Source organism: Pollachius pollachius (genome assembly GCF_949987615.1).
Source record: "Pollachius pollachius genome assembly, chromosome: 15".
In the NCBI taxonomy this organism is placed as follows: Eukaryota; Metazoa; Chordata; class Actinopteri; order Gadiformes; family Gadidae; genus Pollachius; species Pollachius pollachius.
In genome coordinates this window covers 17,075,586-17,095,727 of record NC_136948.1, presented here as the reverse complement: position 1 = coordinate 17,095,727, position 20,142 = coordinate 17,075,586, and the positions used below count along the sequence as shown (strand labels likewise).

Genomic DNA, 20,142 nt, shown 5'->3' with positions numbered 1-20,142 from the left:
ATCGTCAGCATGCCCACTCCCTTTTCCAAGGATAACATTCCGTCTGGCCAGACGGTCGATGCCATGGTCCGTAAGACTAGAACTAGCCCATTGTTTGACATGGTGAGCGAGGAAGGATGGACAAGCCCATGAACGTAGCTGGAGCTAGCAGCCAGGTGTGGGCTGGAAACTGACAGGTCAGGATAGGGGCCACTGGGAGGGGACTGGGAGCATGGGGGAGGCAAAGGCTGGGGCTGGGTGGAATGTGCAAGACGGTTTGCTACCTCTGCGATTGCATCACATTGACTCATTCATCGCTGCTCACTCTATCTTGCTGTTGGTTTTTGTTCCTCTTCTTTCCAATTTCTAGTAAAGAATGAATCACCCTTACGCTAACAGGGTTTTGCGAATTACCCTTTGACCTTTTGACCACATGGATTATTTTTTGGTGGGTTTAGCTACCAGAACATAAAGGTTATTGATAGGTAAAGCGAGGCGAATACAACTATAAATGCAACTCATTAAAACCAAAGCACACTGTTTCCCCATTTTAACACTGAAACCTTTTTTTTTTATTATGAGTTCTCTTCAAATTATGTATCGCAGTCAAACGTACAGAAATGACCACCATTGGACACGCAATGTTGGCACTCCCTTTACGGTGGACGGCCATAGAATAGTGTGTGCTACTGGAGGGTGCACAAGCTGTATTATCCCAAATTGCCCCTTGCATGCTCCTATTATTTGCATGGTCTTCTTTTCCCCCTCTTTGTCTGAAATGTATCATTTTTTCTGGTCTAGACTTGTCCTGACCTCCACTTAGGCCGTAAACCACATTTTGGGAGTTTCCCGTGTGTCTGTGTGTACGCGTGAGCGTGCCCGTGCACGTGCCCGTGTGTTTGTTAAAGCCAGGGGTTCAACTGGGTCTCAGAGGCCTCAGCAAAATGCAACATCAACATGTTCCCGCTTATCCAAACTTTCTGGAACAGATGCAAGCACTGTCTAGCTTCAATGGAAATTCCAGATTATTTTCCCTAGTGTCGCATTCTGTGTAGGTGTTGTGAGCTGATACACCTGTACAGTCAGCAAGTTCAGCAGAACTCTGCTGCATGCTCTTACTCATTTAGATGAGTAAAAACTGGATGTATAACAATAATAATGATGATGGAATTGTTTTCTCCGCTATATTTCATCTTGTCAAGGGGCACATTGTTTCCACAAATATGCCAGCTACTTCAGACGTCTAGTTTATAGCAACCATTAAATTGCCCACTAAAAGACTCAATCGCCCACTAAAAGACAAATTTACGATGGGTACTGTGGGACTAGAGCCAGGATGCATGCATTGTGTGTTCTTCTGGGCTGTTGGAAAACATGCATTTTTTATTCTTTCGCAACCAGATCAACATCAAAGTGACCTTGCAGGGGGAATTGCTTCCAACAGGATATGCGCTGCTTATCTTCCTGTTTTTTCTGTCTGCAAATTCGGATTGCAATCTGCAACACGCCAAATGCCCAAGATTGTGCCTTCACGTTGAATTCAGTGCTGCAGGTGCTGGTGTCCTTTTCAACTATTTCAGTTCCTACCAATGCTGTTTAATTTCATCTGCTACCGTAGCCTATGCATGCTTACTTATTTCCTAACCCATGTTCGACTACAACTCCTCAGAGAAGCTGCAGTCTCACACACTGAGTCACTTTCAATTTGCTGCTTGGTGAAACCCAAGTCTGTGGCTGCCAGGGCCCAGCGCTTCCTATCTGCCAGTCCAACTCGTCCCCTGTTGCCGGCGTAACAATGGACCTCAGATGGCCTGTAAAGGGTTAGGCCGACCTGGGCATAGCGTACCAACTGTTGCTCGCACTTCCTTCCTGCTCCAGGGGAATAATGAGTTCCAGCTTTTATTAGAGTGTGTTATTGGCATGCATCATGGACGGGTTTGCTTTTAGTGGACAAGCCATTGTTTGCGTCCAAAAAATGTTGGAAGGGAAGAAAAAAAAAAAGTGTTCAAGAAATTCTGAGAGAGTGGCCAAGACCAACTGGCTGCATTATCAGCTCTCCCAGTGCAGGGGCAGTGGGCAAAAGCAGTGGCCAAACCATTACAATTAATTAAAAACTAAACAAATGGTTTTCTTCAACAAGTTGTTCCATGTTGGACCCGAGAGCTACACGGTTTGCGTGGCATTAAACACTAAGGGATGAGAATGCCAAGTATCTTCAACACATGACAAGAGCAATTTAGTGTGATCTTAGACTTGGCACTCTCTGAGGCAAAATAGGGTGTGAGCCCACACTAGAATTAGGGACTCAGAGATTAATTTAATACGCAAGTTTTTTAATGCCTCACATTTTCAAGTCTACAGCGGTTTATCGGATCAGGTTGCCAGTATCTATAAAAATCACATTAAAGCCATTTAAAACGAACATCTTCTTTTGGCCTATATAGTTATCTTACATTTACACATGCCAGCCCCTTTCTCGTTGGCCTTGTATTCATGATGGAATGAACATGGTTCAGACGGATGGCACAGAAAGAGGTCGTTCTGTCTGTCGCCTGGGTTGGTTCAGTGTGAGGTGTCCAATTCAGGTGTACGTCTTGAGGAAAAAACAGGTGTTATTTTGTCATTTCTTTGCGATTTACGACTTATTTACGTAATATTGACAAGACAAGGTGTAATATGACAAGACATCTGTCTTTTCCAGATTACACCTTGTGCTCCATTTAAATTAATGGAACAGAGTTAAAACCCTAATGTACAATGAATGTTGAGCTATACATCATAGCCATTCGCACAGCTGTTTTCCTGCAATTTAATTTAATTGATCGATTAGGGGATATATGGATGTGGCAAAGAGGGAGAGTTTGCTTCTGATACTGGTTCTTAAAGGTCATCAGTTGAAATGCCTTTTGAATAACGGTATCTGTGAAGCTATTTATGACCTTTTTTATTAGCTTCACGTGAGCTTGGACACTAAAATTGCACGATTAATCCTATTTAATGCTTTTGTAGCCTTGATATTAAATCATAATGTGATTAGGTAATGCGATTATGAATTGCTCTCCATACATGCATGTCCCCTATTTTCAGACCTGGAAGGTATCTGTGGCCTATCTATATAATAGCGGTTTAAGCAAAAGCCAAGTTGAGGCTTAATAATTTGACACACAGGTTTAACCGGTAGATCTTACTATGGCAAAATAATCGGATTATAAGGCCCAAATAAAGCCAGTAAATATCGGTGACATGACATCGCCTTTATCCCATTTAAAGATAGTAGTGTAGCAAAAAAATGTTTAATCAACATTGCATTTAAAGAAGCTTCATGTTTGTTCCTGGACTTGTATTCAAATATTGCCAGGTCTGAAATAGTCTACCCTATACTTAGGCCCAGTGTCTTACTGCCATTTTTCATCCTTCCTTTTCTCCCCATCCCTGTAAATTTTTAAAAACTAGGTTTAACTATCATTGTGGATAGTTATGACAGTTGTACACAGGATGTAAACGATAAATACAAATAAAACAAAGCAATTCTAATAGATTTAGGGTGAGCATTGCAGTGAACAGTCCAGTATCGAAAATATCAATACAAATTTATCAGAGCATATACATCCATGTGGTTTCAGAATCTGTGTACGGTGTAACCTGCACGTTGCTTTGTGGTTCAGTGCTCTTTATATCTAAAGTGTGACCTCCTGCTATTGCTGCCTTCGCATTTCCTTGTGTTGTCATAGGAGCCATTAACAATTGCCATGGTTTATAAAGAAGATGAGGCATTTCAATAAATAAATTAAAGGTATTTGTTTCAGTTATGCCCACGTTGGCTGTCTCTAGTGTCTGTTTGACAGCCAGGCACCGACGCCCTTAATCGCCAGCCTTAATTCAAACCCAAACGTCTCCCCCGATCAATAGAGGCGCTTTAAGTCCACACGCATTCCTTCGGCCTTGGCCTACTTGTCTAAGCTCAACGGCTCATCTCCGCTGCTGCCCGGCATTTGTGTTCATACCGCATCATGCCGCCTCCTCCTCCTCCTCCTCCTCCTGCCCTAACCAGCCCTCTCCTTTCTCCTCAGCCGAGTTTCAATGATCCTTTATGTCATAACCCTGACACAGCACTTCCTCAGTCTCTGTGCTCGGTTTCAGATCGCCCATGTCCCCGGAGCGGCCTGCTGCCTCTTTTGGACAATGCCCGTCCTTGTTTGACTCTGTGTTCCACCCCACCCCCCACCCCTCATCACACACATAAATATACACACACACACAGACCATGTCGGGATTCCCGGTATTACTGGTAGCCGCTGCCCATGGAGCCACTGAGGTCAGTGGCTCCATGTGTCCAGCCCTTGCCATCTTGCTTCCTTCTCCAATGGCCGGAAAAGAGGGGAGGGTGTGGGTGTGTGTGGGTGTGGGTGAGTGTGTGTGAGCAACAAACAATACAGTCTTTCTATGTTGGGCTATTACAGACCAGCGAGGAGTACAAAGGCAGACAGACAGTGGTACAAGTTGATGCAAGTCCAAGGCACATCCTGTGCTTCTTCCACCTGTGTTGTGTGTGCGTGTGTTCGCATTAATTGAGCTGATGGGCGGTGTAGATCATTTCTAAATAACTACTCCTTAAACCAACACTGCCTCACGCACACATACAGAGCTGAATCCACACTGTTCCCAGGCTACGGTGCTTTATTTCGTTTTATTACTGGATTCCCTCCTAGGTTCAATTTCCCAGCAAGTAGTTTACAACAACAGCATGTAGGCCAACAAGTGTTGCGTGTCCAAACTGGTCCCGTATGAGTGTGTTTAGGGGCAGTTTAAGTACTCGGATTGACTCTGTTTCGGATTGAAACCGAGTTATGTTTGAATTGCTGTGAGGTTTTTGACTATCTCTATCAGTTTAGAATGGGCAGGTCATAATCATTGAAATGCACACATTCCAGGGGCGCAAAGGGATAAAATCATGGAGGCGTGGGGGGTATCCTACCAGCCACCTCACGCGCGGCGGCCTTTCCCATTGAGCGGGGGCCGCCGTTTATTAGACCTGACATGTTTCCTGCAATTTTGTTTTGGCGCAGTGTTGCACGCATTAATGGACAGCTCTGAAATCCCTCGCGCATCGGCGCACCGGAGAGGAGGAAACATGGCCGTCCGCTAGAGTTAGTCCTCCTTGATGTCAGCGGTGGTCACTCATTTGTGACAGGTGGTTGCATGGGGCTGCAGTGTCGGGGAAGTGCATTTGCGGTTACCCGGTGATCCGGGTCGATTTGCTGTAGCGCTCCCTGGCGAAAAGGCCACTGAGCAGGGAGAGGGGAAATGGGGTGAGCTGCACAACAGAAAATGTACACTCTTTTGTAAGTGTATTTGATATATTTGCCATTGAGTGCATGTAATTATGCTAACCCTCCGTATGCAGAGTGAGTTCTTTTATCAGAACAAAGAACCTCCTTTTTACCTTTTCAATGGATCAGGCTTTAATTGTCTTGTCATGCTAGTTTTTCTTTTGTTGATCAAAATACAAACAAAATACAAACAGTATACATTGAATGAAAAATTCTCAAATATTTGTACTGCCTCCAAACCAAACGCATTTCAAGCCACCGCTGTTGAATACCAGACGCTGTCCTTTGCATAGCGCCTGAGATACCTGGCTGTCTAAACACACCGACAAGTTCCACACCATTGTTCTAAACAATTCTGAGTGAGGATACAACATTTTGATTTATAGGGTTGAACAGAAAATGCGGGGAACTAAAAAAAAAAAATACGAGAAAGTCCCATTCCTCAAATTGCGTCTCCCTTGTTCCTCCATGACCCCCCTACTCCCCCCCACCCCCCTCCTTCCAGCACCTGGTCCAGTGGGACGCGGGGGACCCCGAGTGCCTGCTGCAGCTGGTCAAGGAGCTGATCCAGCAGTACCACCACTACCAGTGCCAGCGGCTTCGGGACAGCTCCAGGCTGCTGTTTGAGTATGACAGCCTGCTGGAGGAGCCCAGCTACGGCCGCAACATGGAGGTCTACGCCGGCCGCAAGAATAGCTGGGTACTGCTCAATTAAGGGTTGTTTTATTGTAAATGGACCGCTGGATGGCGGATTATTCAGGCCTGAGGGGGGGATTTAGTTATAACCGCAGCAAAAAATGAAACAAAAATCGATGAAAAATGGCTGAAAATAAATATATGAATATTCCACAAAACTATTTAAATACAATATTTGCATTAACAGTATTATATTAACAATGATAATACGATGTATATCAAAGTACAGGGCAGTGCGATATGTGCATCAATTTGTGTGCGGGTTTGGGAATTCCCATCTTTGTTCTCCTTTGTATTTCTGATGTTTAAGTCTTGTTCCTCTTGTTCCAGACAGGAGAGTTCTCTGCACGTTTCCTGCTCAAGCTTCCTGTGGACTTCAGCAACATCCCCGTGTATCTCCTCAAGGTACAACTGACCGCCCGCCCGACCCCAGCGTTATTCACCTCATGTCACATGCTCACATGGACCGCATTCCGGGACATACCTAAACTGACATGTCTAGTCTACCAATAATAATCATGTGTATATATATATATATATATATATATATATATATATATATATATATATATATATTGTAGCGGGCCTGTGGGTGTGGGGTTTCCACGCCACCAAGTTGAATAGACAATACCGACACAACACACAAAGCAGGTTCAACTTAGGATGGTTTATTCACCTAGTAAACACAACCAGGGTGGGAACAGGGTCCTCCACCTCCTTTATGATCCAGTCCTCTCTGTATCTTGCTAGACCTAGCTCCTGCTTGTGGTAGCCTGCTCTCTCTTTTAACTGCAAGCACTCCAGCTTAATGGCCTTCAGGCCTACCTCGTTAACTGGAGGAAGTCCATGTATGGCCTGAGGGTGGAGCCAGCAGGTTGCCAGTCCTACCACTCCCCTCACTCCTCCCTGGCGTCTGCCTCAATATATATATATATATATATATATATATATATCGATAGATAGCCACGTCCTCCTATAGGCATATGTGTATAGATAGATATAGATGGATATATATATATATATATATATATCATCTTAACTGACTGCAGACTTGCCTGTCCTGAAGCTGTCCTCTTTTCAGTTTTGTGTGTTTTATTTCCACATATTACGTTCTCCACATATAATTTCCCAAGTGTCTCCTTGTGTTTGTCCACGCTAGCAACATTTGCCACCTATCGACACCAATAACGTGTCTGAAGGATGAGGAGTCTGGATTATAGTTGATTTCCCCTGTCAATCATACCTTGCATATAATTGGCTAATTGTTGCGTCTTGTTTATCAAATAATCAAATAAGGCTGTGCTTGTATTTTTAGTCTTGTCACAAAATGGGACTCTCCAGTCAACATGTATTAAGGGTGAGGAGTGTCGCATGGTAAATGCCAAACTCGACTGCAAATAATTAAAGAACAAATAAATGTAAACGATAGGTAAAAGATGTACGCGTCGAGATCCTGTGGACTTGGAATGGGATTTTATTTGGCACATAAAACATGTGCTAAAGGTACTTATCCTGTGTAGCGTTGAATACAAAAAGGCTTAATGAAGTGTGTGGGTGGGTGGGTGTGTGTGGGTGTCTGTGTGTGTGTGTGTGGTCTGTGCGTGTGCATGCAGACTCTGGTCTCGAGGGCTGTGAGTTGACTAATCAGCAGCCCGTCACTCTCAATCTGCTCTGAGCCGCACACTGTCTGCAGGCTGCTTAGACCAAAGCTTGCTCTTTCTTTCTTTCTTTCTTTCTTTCTTTCTTTCTTTCTTTCTTTCTTTCTTTCTTTCTTTCTTTCTTTCTTTCTTTCTTTCTTTCTTTCTTTCTTTCTTTCTTCCTTTCTTTCTTTCTTTCTTTTTATTTGTTGTTATTCATGACAACAAAATTCAATTCACCCCCCCCCCCCCCATGTCAGGGGTCCCGTCTGTTTATAGTGGGGAATGATTGTTAAACATAAGGAGACCAACAGTGGCCATCAGCCTCGTAGCTGTGGATGTGAATCTCATCTCTCTGTGTCTCTCTGCCAAACTCTGTCTCATAAATTAGTCGTTTTTGTTTCCTTCCTGCTTTGCATACAGTCTCATCTCACTTTGCTTTTACCTCATTTACTCATGTGGTACAAGTGCTATAGCCTGGGTCACCGTTGTCTTTCTTTATTTATTTTGCCGGCATTTTCATCATATTTGTTTTATTTTAAGGGTGGTATTTACATGGAATTTCAGGCTTGCATGCGAGTTGCGCACACACCCTAATCATATCATGCTTATTGCTTCACACACAGAGACACACACAGACACACAGAGCTAGCGAGCAATCTAGGTGGTGTATGTCAGACAGCTTATACATAGAAATTCCATAGGGGCTCGGACGAGGGAAAGGGAATGAACATGGACTCACACCTTAGACACCCACGCACCGCACAGCCAGAGTGGCTGAGAGTGGCCTGATGTCTGTATGTGCGCCATTCACTGACCGAATCAAGGTGACAGTTTCAACACAATTTCTTCAATCAATGTTACTGCTGTCTTGAGCCCTTTTTTTTCTTACGCCATGCCTTCTTTCACTGTAATTTCACTGTAAAACAAAAAATATATATAAAATATTAAAAAATACACACACACTTATGCCAATGTACTGCACTTAAATCACACATCTCAGAATCACTTGTCAGCTCATGATGTACATTGTTAGAGCCCGGTAGTGTCAGGAATGATTATGGTTCAGGCACTTATGCAGGGCTTCTATTTCTCGACTGACCTCATAAGAGTTAGTGCTCTCTTTATAGATATTTGGGACGACTGTGTTGTGTGAAATCCTTCCGCCTTCACTGAGATGTTCACTGAGATGTTTCACGGACATGTTCATGGACATGCGTTGTTGCCGCCGCCGTATGGGTGGATGTAATGCAGCGTGGCCTGCTGAATGGCTGACATGCATGCCCATACAGTGCCTCATCAGTTTGCTCTGGCTTGAGTCCAGGCTCAAGCCTTCTCAGGCTAAAGCTAACACAAGCACATAGAGTTCATGGACGTTCAACTTAACTCTTGATATGTCTTGGGTTTAGGTTTTGGCCATCTTTTGCTGTATTTTTCGGTAATTCCTAGGTTGAGTGTAAAAAGCTAGGTTGAGTGTATCATGGTATATGTGTAGATATATTTTCTTGTAAACCAAATTTTTCGATGTGTCGATGTTAGTCAGATTTTGACGTCTGTGTGTGTGTGTGTGTGTGTGTGTGTGTGAGTGTTTGTTTCGTCCTGCCTTCTCCTCTACAATAATATCCATACACTTTCTTTGCATACCGGGGCTTTTGTGAGGGGCATTTTTTTTTGGTAAAGTCACCCTGTGCTGGGAAATGGAGGGAAAGGCTGTGCAGTGCAATCAAATGGATGTTTACAGCTTACTTATCTGTTTATAAAGGGCAAGTTGACCACTTGGGCTATGGTCCATTTTCTTAACTGTTGATTGCACCCTGCACCGATTTTTATATCCAGGCCCACTTATCTCACAATGGTCTTTGGCCTTCTGCTGCCAGGTTTCACTAAAGCCCTCGGTTGTGTCTTGGCTATGGGTAGGATGTTGTAATACGGTGGTTAGTTTATGTAAATGACCTCCTCTTTATGGACGTGAAAACTATAACAATACACGTTGTTTTTCAATGGAAGATATCTTTCGCATTATCAGCTTAGAACTTGAAATGGTCACTTGCAGTCACGTTGTGTATTCAGCTCTTGAAGTAGTCTCATCTATTGAGAGCCACTAATGGCCACGGGGATGAAAAAAAATCAAGCAAGTGGATTAGTGTACAGCTTGTAATCTAAGTATTGCACCATTTCTGTGCAGCTATTAGCCTTAATGTTGTAATATGCTTATTTCAGCTTAAAATAACTCTGACATATCGGTCGTCAATGTTAAGATTGAGCCCCTCTTAATTCTGACATTCAAATTAAAGAAACTCAATAAAAGTGCTCTGTCCACCCTAACTGACTGTACAAATGAGTAATGTGAACTAGTGTTGCTTGACTAGCTAGGTGGGGTGAGCGGGAGGTTGTGGCAGTGCGATTCTTTTAAACAAAGAGGTCGTAGCTGGGCATCTTTTCTTTTTTGTAGAATATATCATTTTAAGAATTAAAAAGTATATAAATAATTGAAATCACCATTGAAAACAGCTACATCCAGGTTATTTTAGTGCAAACTTTGTCCATCATCTTCACTTTCAAAATGCGTTTCATCGATATTCACCATTTCCCATGATAATGCAGTAAAGCCGGAAATGTATTTTCATGCATGTCCACACGACCTCTGGACGTGATGTCACACTGCAGGTGCTCGAATGCACAGCACAGTGGGGTCATAACGGGCACTTTATCGGCGCCTTCTATCCATCAGGCACCCCTCTGAGTAGCACGCATGTGAAGCGGCACGGCGGCTCTAAATGTCACATACTCCTGGCTTCCGCTGCGAACGGCACCGAGCAGCCCCTGCCTTTATGACTGGGCCCAGTGCTCTCGCTCAGCTTGAAATGCGTCTCTCCCCCCCGCCCCCCATCCCCCCAACCATCTGCAAGCTCTGACCCGTGTCACCAGCGCCAAAGCGATCGGAAGGGATCCGATCCAAAGAGGCGCGACTCTTCTGAGCATCCGTCTCTGATCCACTAGCTTGAGTCAGCTGAACCGAGTAACCCTCTCCCGGTGTTGAAACGCCGGGCGTGGGAGGATGTTGCACATGATGCTTTCAAATCATATTTCTTTATGTTACTCTACCTGTTGTGAGGCTTATCAAATGTTTACAGCCGGAAAATCGGTGGACGATGAGTGTGTGTTTTTTTGCGTGAACCGAGCAACAGCACCATTCACGTGGCGCTGTCCTAAACCAGTGTGGTGCATTCAGCGGTCAGAGAAGTTTGTGAGGCTCAGGAGGTTTTTGCACAAATACATACGACTTAGTTGTATTTTTAAGCACAGGTCCCTGCAGTGCCCTCTGGACACGCAGCCGGCCAGTTCAGGCGTTCCTACGTCTGTCTCGTCTCGGCAAAAGCACTTGCATCTAATTCATTTTAGTCTAATTATTTTCAGCCCTTGCCGTCCACACCCACACACCCCTCTCTCTCCGTCCTCTCTCCCCACCCCCCCGCCTCCCCTCAACTCCCTCTCTTCCTATTACTGCTACCCACTACCCCTCCTTAACCGCGCACATTCGCACACACTCCCTCGTGCTATGCCCTGAAACTCCACAGGCAGCAGAGAGGGTTCACGGGTGAAGCCAGGCCCCCAGCGCTGGCTCCGTCTTCTCCAGCTTCATTAAATCAGCCTCTCTCTCCCTTGATTATTTATGTAAATCTGTGTTTATTTTCAACTCTGATCTTTCTGCTCCCTCTCTCCTTTTTTTACGTTCTTATTTCTTACAATACATTTGCGGCAAATGTGTTCAACACGTGGGTGCTTTATCTACCATTAATGTGCATGCACATTGGTAAAATTGTATTCAATTCTTTGAATATGTGTAATTTTGTCTTGTTTTCACAAAATATACATATGTATATATATATTGGCAACATTGAGCTATGATGGCACATGGTCATCTCCAAGCTCAGCATTGCAGTGATACTAGGGAAGTAAAGTCTAGGACCAATTAGATCTGTCAGTGTGACACAGCTAATTGTGTGCATCTATTTGTGTGTTTGTGTGTCAGTATGTGGGGGGGATGCACCTACAAAAACAGGCAGCAGACCTAAACACTTTCATAATCCAATTGCTTCAGTTCAATTATTTGGTGTTTTTAACACAGGCTTTTACAGTTCCTTACAATGTAGCATTTTGATGTAAAGTAGAGAGCATAACTGATCTATCTCCTATAGACAGTTTTTTTTCTGTTGTTATTTTGCATGTTCTGTATATTGCTGTTCACCTCATACCCTGGAGACATAGAAAATTCAAGTCCCCCACCCCCCTACTTGTTTCTCATCAATGTGGATGTTTATGTAGCCAAGTAGCTCAAGGGCATTCAGCATTGCAGTGTGAAAAATGTCATCTGAAGGTTCAACCTCCAGTCAAAGGTTTTTTGCACAATGCGGTATTGAGGGAGAAAACAGCAAGGCTCCTCCAGAGTTTACTATCCATTGTGGTGTTAACAAGGTGTTAAACGGCAAGCGTTGCTCTGCGCTAAGGGGTCACACCCTGATTAATTCAGGGTTTATTAAGTAGGAGTTTTGTGTTCCAATCAATTGAATTAAATCACCCACACATAACCTCTGTTCTCACTGTTTATTCTTCAGTCGTGGTGCCTTTGGGAATAACAACAGAAAACAAGTGCATTAGCAGAACCAATACTATTATAGCCGTGTAGTCATTAAGGACATCAATCACATTCTTCAGTCAAACAAGGAGAAAGAGATGGTTTAATATTCAATCTGTTTCATGTGCAAAGCATTGTTCTTAGAACCAAATTGCTGGGATTTATAAAGGCCAATTTTGAGAGTATTCAGTAGCAAAAGTGGTGTGAACTGATTGCTGCAATATCCCCAAGCTTCATTATGAAGAGCCTTGTTTAACCCAACCCCGATGGCAAAAGTTAATCAATTAATAATTTCTGCGTAGCTGACCATGATTGATGATACAAAGCACGTCTATTTTTTTACAGGCAGACATGCATTGATGTCGATTGAAAATGATTATGTATTTTTTGTCAAAGCAACAAAAAACTATTTTATCTAACAATTTTGTTATCCCAATCCTTGGTCGACGGATATTGATAATGCGCTACACTCCAACGCAGGAAGAAACCTCTCCAAAACAACTCTTGATGTACTTTGAAACGCAGAATAAATCATATGATCACTCATAATATGAGTCGTGTTCATATCTGTGTCTCATTTCAAAAGTAATGATCAAGTCAGCTGTAGAGTTGTCCCAAATCAAAACATTAGAAGTACTCCATAATTCGTACTCTTATCGATGTCAGCACCTGTCGACTCCTGACTAAACCCACTCCAGCCTGACAGCCCCTCCTCTCAAAGCTGAGATTAAGGCAGAGACAGAGTGACACAAAGCCACTTACACAGCGGACTACATCACTGAATCACTGCCAGCCAGCCAGTAGCTTTCAGGAGCCCCGGCTAGGCCGACGCTCCACTCTTTTCCCTTCCCTCTTCTCCACTCGCTCTTTTGTACCTAGTTTGAGTATTTCTCTCCTTTTTTCAACCAACCCCGGTTTTGGCGGTGAACCCAGGCAGTGTGCTGCGGTGACCTTTACTCTCCGGGTTGCCACATCTTTGTTGCCCCACTTTCCTACCGCTCGCCAGGTCCTTTTGTTGCTGCGGTTTGCCATCCCGCTGACTTCCCGCGCCACATGGCAGTTGGGCTTTTGGAGAAGTCGTGGCTGAGCATGGGCCAGCTCGGTCACATGAGTCGCTTGCTCAATTCTCTACCCACTACCCTTAAAACGTCTGGGAGGGGCTGTGGGGGGGTAAGATTGTGGTGTGGCTGTACATGTGTTGGCATCCACCGAGGCGTACATCGGCACCGCGTACGGACGAGCCGATGTGACACGGCCGTTTGCGAAGGCTGTTGTGGACGTGACATCATGCAGCGTGGCCCAACACCCATCATTAGAGTTCCCATTAAAGGCTATGATTAAACTGGACCCCAGCCGGCCATCACAGCTGGCAGCTCTCCCTGCCCTCTTCCTTGTGCAATTTTAAAGTGGCGTTACCAGAAGACAAGAGGATTCAGACGCCTTAATGTGCCATCCGAAATCACACTCTTGGAATGCCACACTATTATGTTGGTGTGACCTGCTTTTTTTTATCACATGGATTCGCATTAGGTCATGGGCACTGTTGTCTGTTGGTGTCCGCCGTTGGGTAGCAACGGCAAGCTTTACTGCTATGCAGCTGATGCTTGTCGGGCGCTTTAAGCAAGTGTTTTGACGACACGGGCAATTCACAACCTTGTTAGAAGAATGAAAGAGTCGCTCAGGTGGAAGGCCTCCATGCATCTTACATGGTTCTATGCTTGCTCGACACTGATGGAGATACAGTTCGGGCCTATGCGTGACTGCTGAGCAGTTGATGCCAAAGCAAGTGGTTCTAATTTGCGGCCTTGCCGTGCCCTTGCACTGTAAACACTGACTAAGAGCTCAGGAATCTTAAGAGCTATAAAATAATTGCAGGTTCCTCCCAAAATGTCCTATGTGTGTCTCTTTTTGTCTCAGCCTTTTACTCTACTTTTTTAGCTGCCCTCCCTTTTAAGACCGATGTGTACAGGTGGAAGGCAGTACCATGTATCCTTATATGCCAATGCTTCTTTACAGAGAAATTCACTTCATGCTGAGCCTAATTGTGGGCTGTTTTGTTAAATCTTATATCATGTTCAGATTTGTGGGCCCCCCAAAGAGATTTATCTGGCTGACCCCTGATGTAATAAACTGTAGAATATAATGAATAGTATGTACAGTGGCAGCAGAACAGGCATTTGTGGTAAGGTTTGGCACATCTTAAACAGAGTTTCCTAGGAATCACGTTGCAATTGGCCACAGTGTTTCTGTCACCTGTAGTTTGTGTCAAAAGCTGTGCAGCATGTAGGTTTATATTTTAAATGTTTGAGCATTGCTATGTCAAGCTATGGTTAAAATAATCTCCCACTAAAGCACAGCGTATCATGAGGCATTTGTTTTGTTTTCATAGTGCTGTTAAAAATGTATTTGCCTGGTTAAACACATCTGTGCAGCAATGAGACATGGCATTTAGTTTGAAAGCAAGTTGCCTAAAAGACATATTGGAGTAATTGCCAGTTTGGGCTTCACTAATGCAGTCTGCGACTGGAGTCTGAAAAGGCCAGCAAATGCTTCCACGCAGATAAACAATTAAGTAGCGTTTTAATGGCAGATGTCGTTGCAACTCTCATGGAAATGGATGTAAATGTCAAGAATAACAGCTTTTCGGCAGGAAGTAAAGGGGAGAAAATATGATGCGGAAGTGTGTTATTAATATTTACAGCAAATTTCTTGTCCAGGAAATGCAAACTTTCTGTTTGATCACCTGGCACTTATCGGCCTCATTTTGGTTCTCTGTACGCAACAAAAGAGGGGAATACTAAAGTGAAGTGATTTTTTTTCTTCCGTACTAGTACGGTGTGTCCTCCGCCTATATCTCTGTTGACACAGCATACTTGAAGTTCCTCTATCGCAAGAGAGTGGAGGACATTGCAAAATAATAGTTGGTTGGAGGGGTGCGGGTAGCAATGTCACTTACACATTTGTTCCAACAATATCAATAGCAATTTGTGAGCAAAAGCTCTCACACTCGGTTAGAGTGTGACTGAAGTGCCTTCATTATGCATGTATTTAGATGAACATAGTTGACATATTTTTCAGAACTAGACTTAAATTTTGACATATTGTGATCCATCAATTAAAAAGTTGATCTGATGCAGCGAAGGTTCCGGAATAACCCTGGGGCGCAGATGTCAGTGGGGCCCTCAATCAAATAGGGTTAGGGCTTCAAATTTGTACCAAGGGCCTTAGCCCAGTCTATTTTTCTATAAAATTCATGGTTAAAAAAGTCATGCAAAGAGCAAGAAGTGGGTTGAAAGCAAGGTATTTAATTGTGTTCTCCCGCTGGTGAGATCAATACAGTTCTCACACTCGAAACCTGCTTTGTCTTGCACAGCAGCACCGCCCCCTTTTAGGACGCCCGCAGAGATCACAGTGCACACGATGGGACATCTGGATGCTCCACATGTGCAGACATCAGTGAAGAGCAGGGCTAAAAGAATGACTTATGGCATCCAAGAGTTAACGTGAAGTCGCACCTGTTACCATTGCCTTGCTTTGCGGAGCACTCCACCCACTACACATCACTTCCAACCACTGACAGCCAGGCACAACCTGACTCTGGCTCACATTAAAACAAACAAGCCCAGTTAATGTTGTGGTGGCGTGAGCCCCAGAACATCAAAGTGCACCTGCCTGATGTCGGGTAAACAAACAATGGTTGAGGCTAGTGGTGGGGGGGGGAAAGCACTTTGTCTTTCTGAGGAGACACACGGAATCTAGGGGTGGTTTAAGTCAACTTTTGATTAAACCATAAATCATTATTCTATAGCTGCATTTAAGTCCACAATGAACAGGAATGAGATGGGTTTTTGTTTCAGGGCTTTTGACTTGAGTGTTGCTTTAATGGATGCACATACGCTCAACTTTATTGTGATCATGAATAATCCATCATGATAACATGAAGAGAATCAAGGTACATATTTAACTCATATTGGCCTGTGCCAGGTCTCACCATTCCAACATGCGTAGGATCTGATGATGCAAACAGGTTGAGGTTGGAATAAATACATGCACATCTTGCATCTTTCTTCATGTCTGAAAATTCTGAAAGGGCAAGCCTAGGCGTGCTTGTTGCCACTTTTTCTTGAATTTGCTTGAACTGAGTTCATGCAAAGTGGCAGTTTGCATGAACTCAGTCGCCTTCCCGAAAAGCAGTTTCCCCCGTCCTATGTGACATTTGGGAGTTCAAAGGAGAAGCGGAGTGCCGCGACCTTCAAATCTGACTGAGGAACTGATTATGAAGAGCCATTAAAATCCTGCAATTTAATTATCTCACTCTATATCTGTCTCTGTTTGTCCCTCCCGTTTTTTTCTTCTTCCGAGACAAAGTTTAGCCGTGGTGTGTGCACATGCTCATGTTTAATTTGCGTCGTGTTAACTAATTAGATGAATTAATCAGGGTTAATTAATCTCGGTGAGTGCACGTCTGAGTGAGCAGGAGATGCCAGGGAGAAGATGCTTGACTGACGCCAACCAAAACCAAAATGTACCAAGAGGGTTTAAGCAGAGAGGGGGAGGAAATGACATCCAATGTTTGGGTCTGAGCACCATTGTGACTCTAGTGGAGTTTGTAGGGTGGCAAGATTACATTTGTAAGAACTGAAAATAACATTGCATATTCTGAATGTGTGGGTGATGATGTAGTCTGTTAATCATAGCCTGTTTTCCAAACCTAAAATTAAAACATTTTAAGTGATTTTGAAGACAACCTAGAACTTTTACATTCCCAGACAGTTTTCTCTGGGGATAATTCCCGTTGGAACATTTGGGCTAACTGCAACAATGTCAAGGCACTGATAGAAGAGTGTTGGGTAAAGTTCAAGAGTTTGAACTTTAGCCAAGATGTTCCACTTAGGCAAATCACACTTGAAGGTGGAAAGCTTTTACCACCATGAGGAGTCCCTTTTTTTAAAGATAATGGCTGTTCAGCATTTAGAAAGATTGGCATATGACACTGTTATGTTTTCAGCGGAAAGATAAGTCAAGCTTTGTTGGAGAGCAGTATTTTAGGTAACACTTTCAATACAAATATTTATTCATTTTCGACAGTATGTAAAATCCCATTTCCTCAAATATGCTATGAAACTCCACCCTGTGTTTGATGTAGTCAAGATCAAGAGGCCCCATAAATACATGTGTGGAAAGAATGAGGTAATGAACAGATGTATCCAACGTTAAGACTCCAACAAACCACCCTGGCTCAGATATGACCAGGCATGTCCGCAGGTAGCTCTGCCGTAACCTCTGTCCTAATCCTAAAAATAGAAAGCCCTTGCTGACTAGTGAGGATTTGATCCATATCCCTGTAAATATCAATTAGTGGTACGAGCCGCACCACTCCCCGAAACTCTCACAGTAGCAAATGTAAATATTTGAGCTGGACCTTGAAGTCATGACAACATCAACTTTTTAATTGAGAAAAATACAAACCTTAACCCAATAAATGTCAAATTTTTATAGATTTATTTGCCCCCAGAGGAATGGATGAGCGCTATTGAACAATGCACTGGTGCGATAACTTAATGCACATTCATGACCAGCAGCACTGCTATATTTCACTATGTCAATGCATTTGTATAAAATTTTTAGTACTCAAGTACTGTTATTTACCTAGTGAAATTGGGAGGTGAAGTTATTATTTAAGTGTGTTCCACGTGGTATTTAAAAGTCAAAAATGTAACCAGTCGATACCTGCAGATACCCTGAGGTGTATACAGTATATGTGTAGATAGACAGACAGACAGACAGACAGACAGACAGACAGACAATACATTTTTGTGTATTATTATGTCTGCCTTTTATTTACCAGGTAAATTCTCAACAAGGCATTGACCAATATTCATGAGCTGTATATATATATGCATGCAGGCCTACAAACGTATGTGTTTTTTCCATTATCGACTATTGAATACCAGTTGCCGTTCCACATAGCGTTAAGGGTTGGATCCCAGTTGGGAGCTTTGTGCGGCAACCCAAGTGTGGGTTGCACGTGTCCCCTCACCTCTGCAACCCGCTGCCGTGTTCTTCATGCTCCGCCACATCAACACCCGCGCCCCAGCGCTGACAGACAACGGGCTGGTGGCGGAAAAGGTTGCGCCTGGGGGGGGGGGGGGGGGGCAGAGGCCGATCGATGCTGCTCTATTGTGACACATGACCAGGGGCAGCACGGCTCCTGCCACTCAACAGACGTGTGACCTGGCAGCGTAGGAAAATGTGAAAGCACCCCGGAACGCACCCCCCCCCCAATCATTTCTTCTCCACTTCTTTTTTGTCTCTATTGTTCCCTTGCTCTGTATGCTTCTACACCAAGTTAGCTACAGGGCGCATCCCAAGTTATTCATAGTAAATGAGCAAGCGTGGCCCACTTGTTGGTTTGGTGTATTTCGATGACTCGATTTACAGTCCCTTTGCTGCACACTGTCAGTGTGTGTAATAATGTTTGATACGGGCCCCTCTCTTTCGGGCGATGACGCATATCGGGCCTCCCGTTCAGAGCCTGCCGGGTGACGTCAGGAGCCTAGGTGCTGGGCATTTGTTGTGACTAATACAACAGAATGGGTATGACGCTGGTGAATTGGCAACGATGTGAGAACATCATCCTGGTAACAGTGTTTTCCTCAATGTAATCGAGTCAGTCGTTTGCCTCATGAACTCATGACACACACGCTCATGGGGCACACATTAACTATATCGCATGGAGCCGTGACACTTTGCATTTGTGCATACATTTCTGTTTAGCTTGTTGTTATTGTTTTTTTTTTTCTGTTTTGGAACCGGGTGACTATGTTGCAGGTTTTTCAGACATGCATCCCCATTTTTGTTTTGTATACTCACACAGAATTTAATCAATGGTTTGACTTATGCCTCAACACCTTTCTTTATGCCGAAAGCCCACCAGGAGCAAAACGTTTGTTCGTTCTTTTCCGGACATGGTTGTCTGCTTTGGGCTATAGTCCCAATGAAAGGTTGGACATTCAGGTGGATACATACAAGTATGTTTGTATGTGTATGTCTCTGAATCAATATTGAAAGGACCATTTTGTGTATTTCAAAGTGCAGGATATTTCAAAGTACAGCATAGTGCAGGCATGATACGCATGTGAATTGAAAAGCAGGAGAGCTCATGTTACTCATAAGGGTTAGGGTTAGAGTCTCCAGATCTCCTGTGAACAGAAGAGGCAATGGTGAGGAAGGAGAGCATCCACCGCCCTAAGGAGGGTTTGGTATCCAGTGACCCCGGTGTGACTCCTTCAATCCCAAAAGGTCATGTCCCCTCCACCAACCTCCACCCACTCCGAATCCACAACACCAAATCACTGAACCCATCCCCCCCCTACCCACAGCCAGCCCCGCCGGTGCGCGTCTTGGGATTAAAGACTTCCACCCACCAGTGTGTACCCCTAGTGGAGTGGTGAAGGGTTTCCAGCGCTGCCGTCTCTGGGGAGAGATTCACACCCTCGACACTGCCCCCCCCACCACCACCACCACCACCACCACCACCACCACCACATTCCCCCCACTCCCCCACGCTCCTTCACGCCTCCTCTGAATTACTTCCATCTGGCCTACTTTCTGCCCTCGCATCAGATGAAACTGTACACAATCTATATCATTTCATTATTTACTGTGATACTAGAGACATTATTTTCCCCCTTTTTTCCCTCTCTCAGCATTGTTCCATATTATGTTGTAATATACCTTGCAATTTCCTTCGCCTCTCCTTCTCTAGGCCTCTGATTAACACATTAGTGGCCTGGGGCTGAAATTGCGTCTCTGTATGTTCCCTGTCTCCACGCATTTGTGTGTCTCTGCCTTTGCTAACCCC

The 20,142-nt window shown here is 44.1% G+C and overlaps 1 protein-coding gene across 1 annotated transcript in view; it reads left to right on the top strand.

The window, feature by feature from the left end:
- The window catches only part of babam2 (BRISC and BRCA1 A complex member 2), a 54,658-nt gene that overhangs the window by 7,501 nt on the left and 27,015 nt on the right, over positions 1-20,142 (top strand). The window contains exons 5-6 of the mRNA XM_079752339.1: positions 5,815-6,009; positions 6,336-6,410. Coding sequence (XP_079608465.1) covers positions 5,815-6,009; positions 6,336-6,410 — 270 coding nt within the window. The remainder of the gene's footprint in view (positions 1-5,814; positions 6,010-6,335; positions 6,411-20,142) is intronic.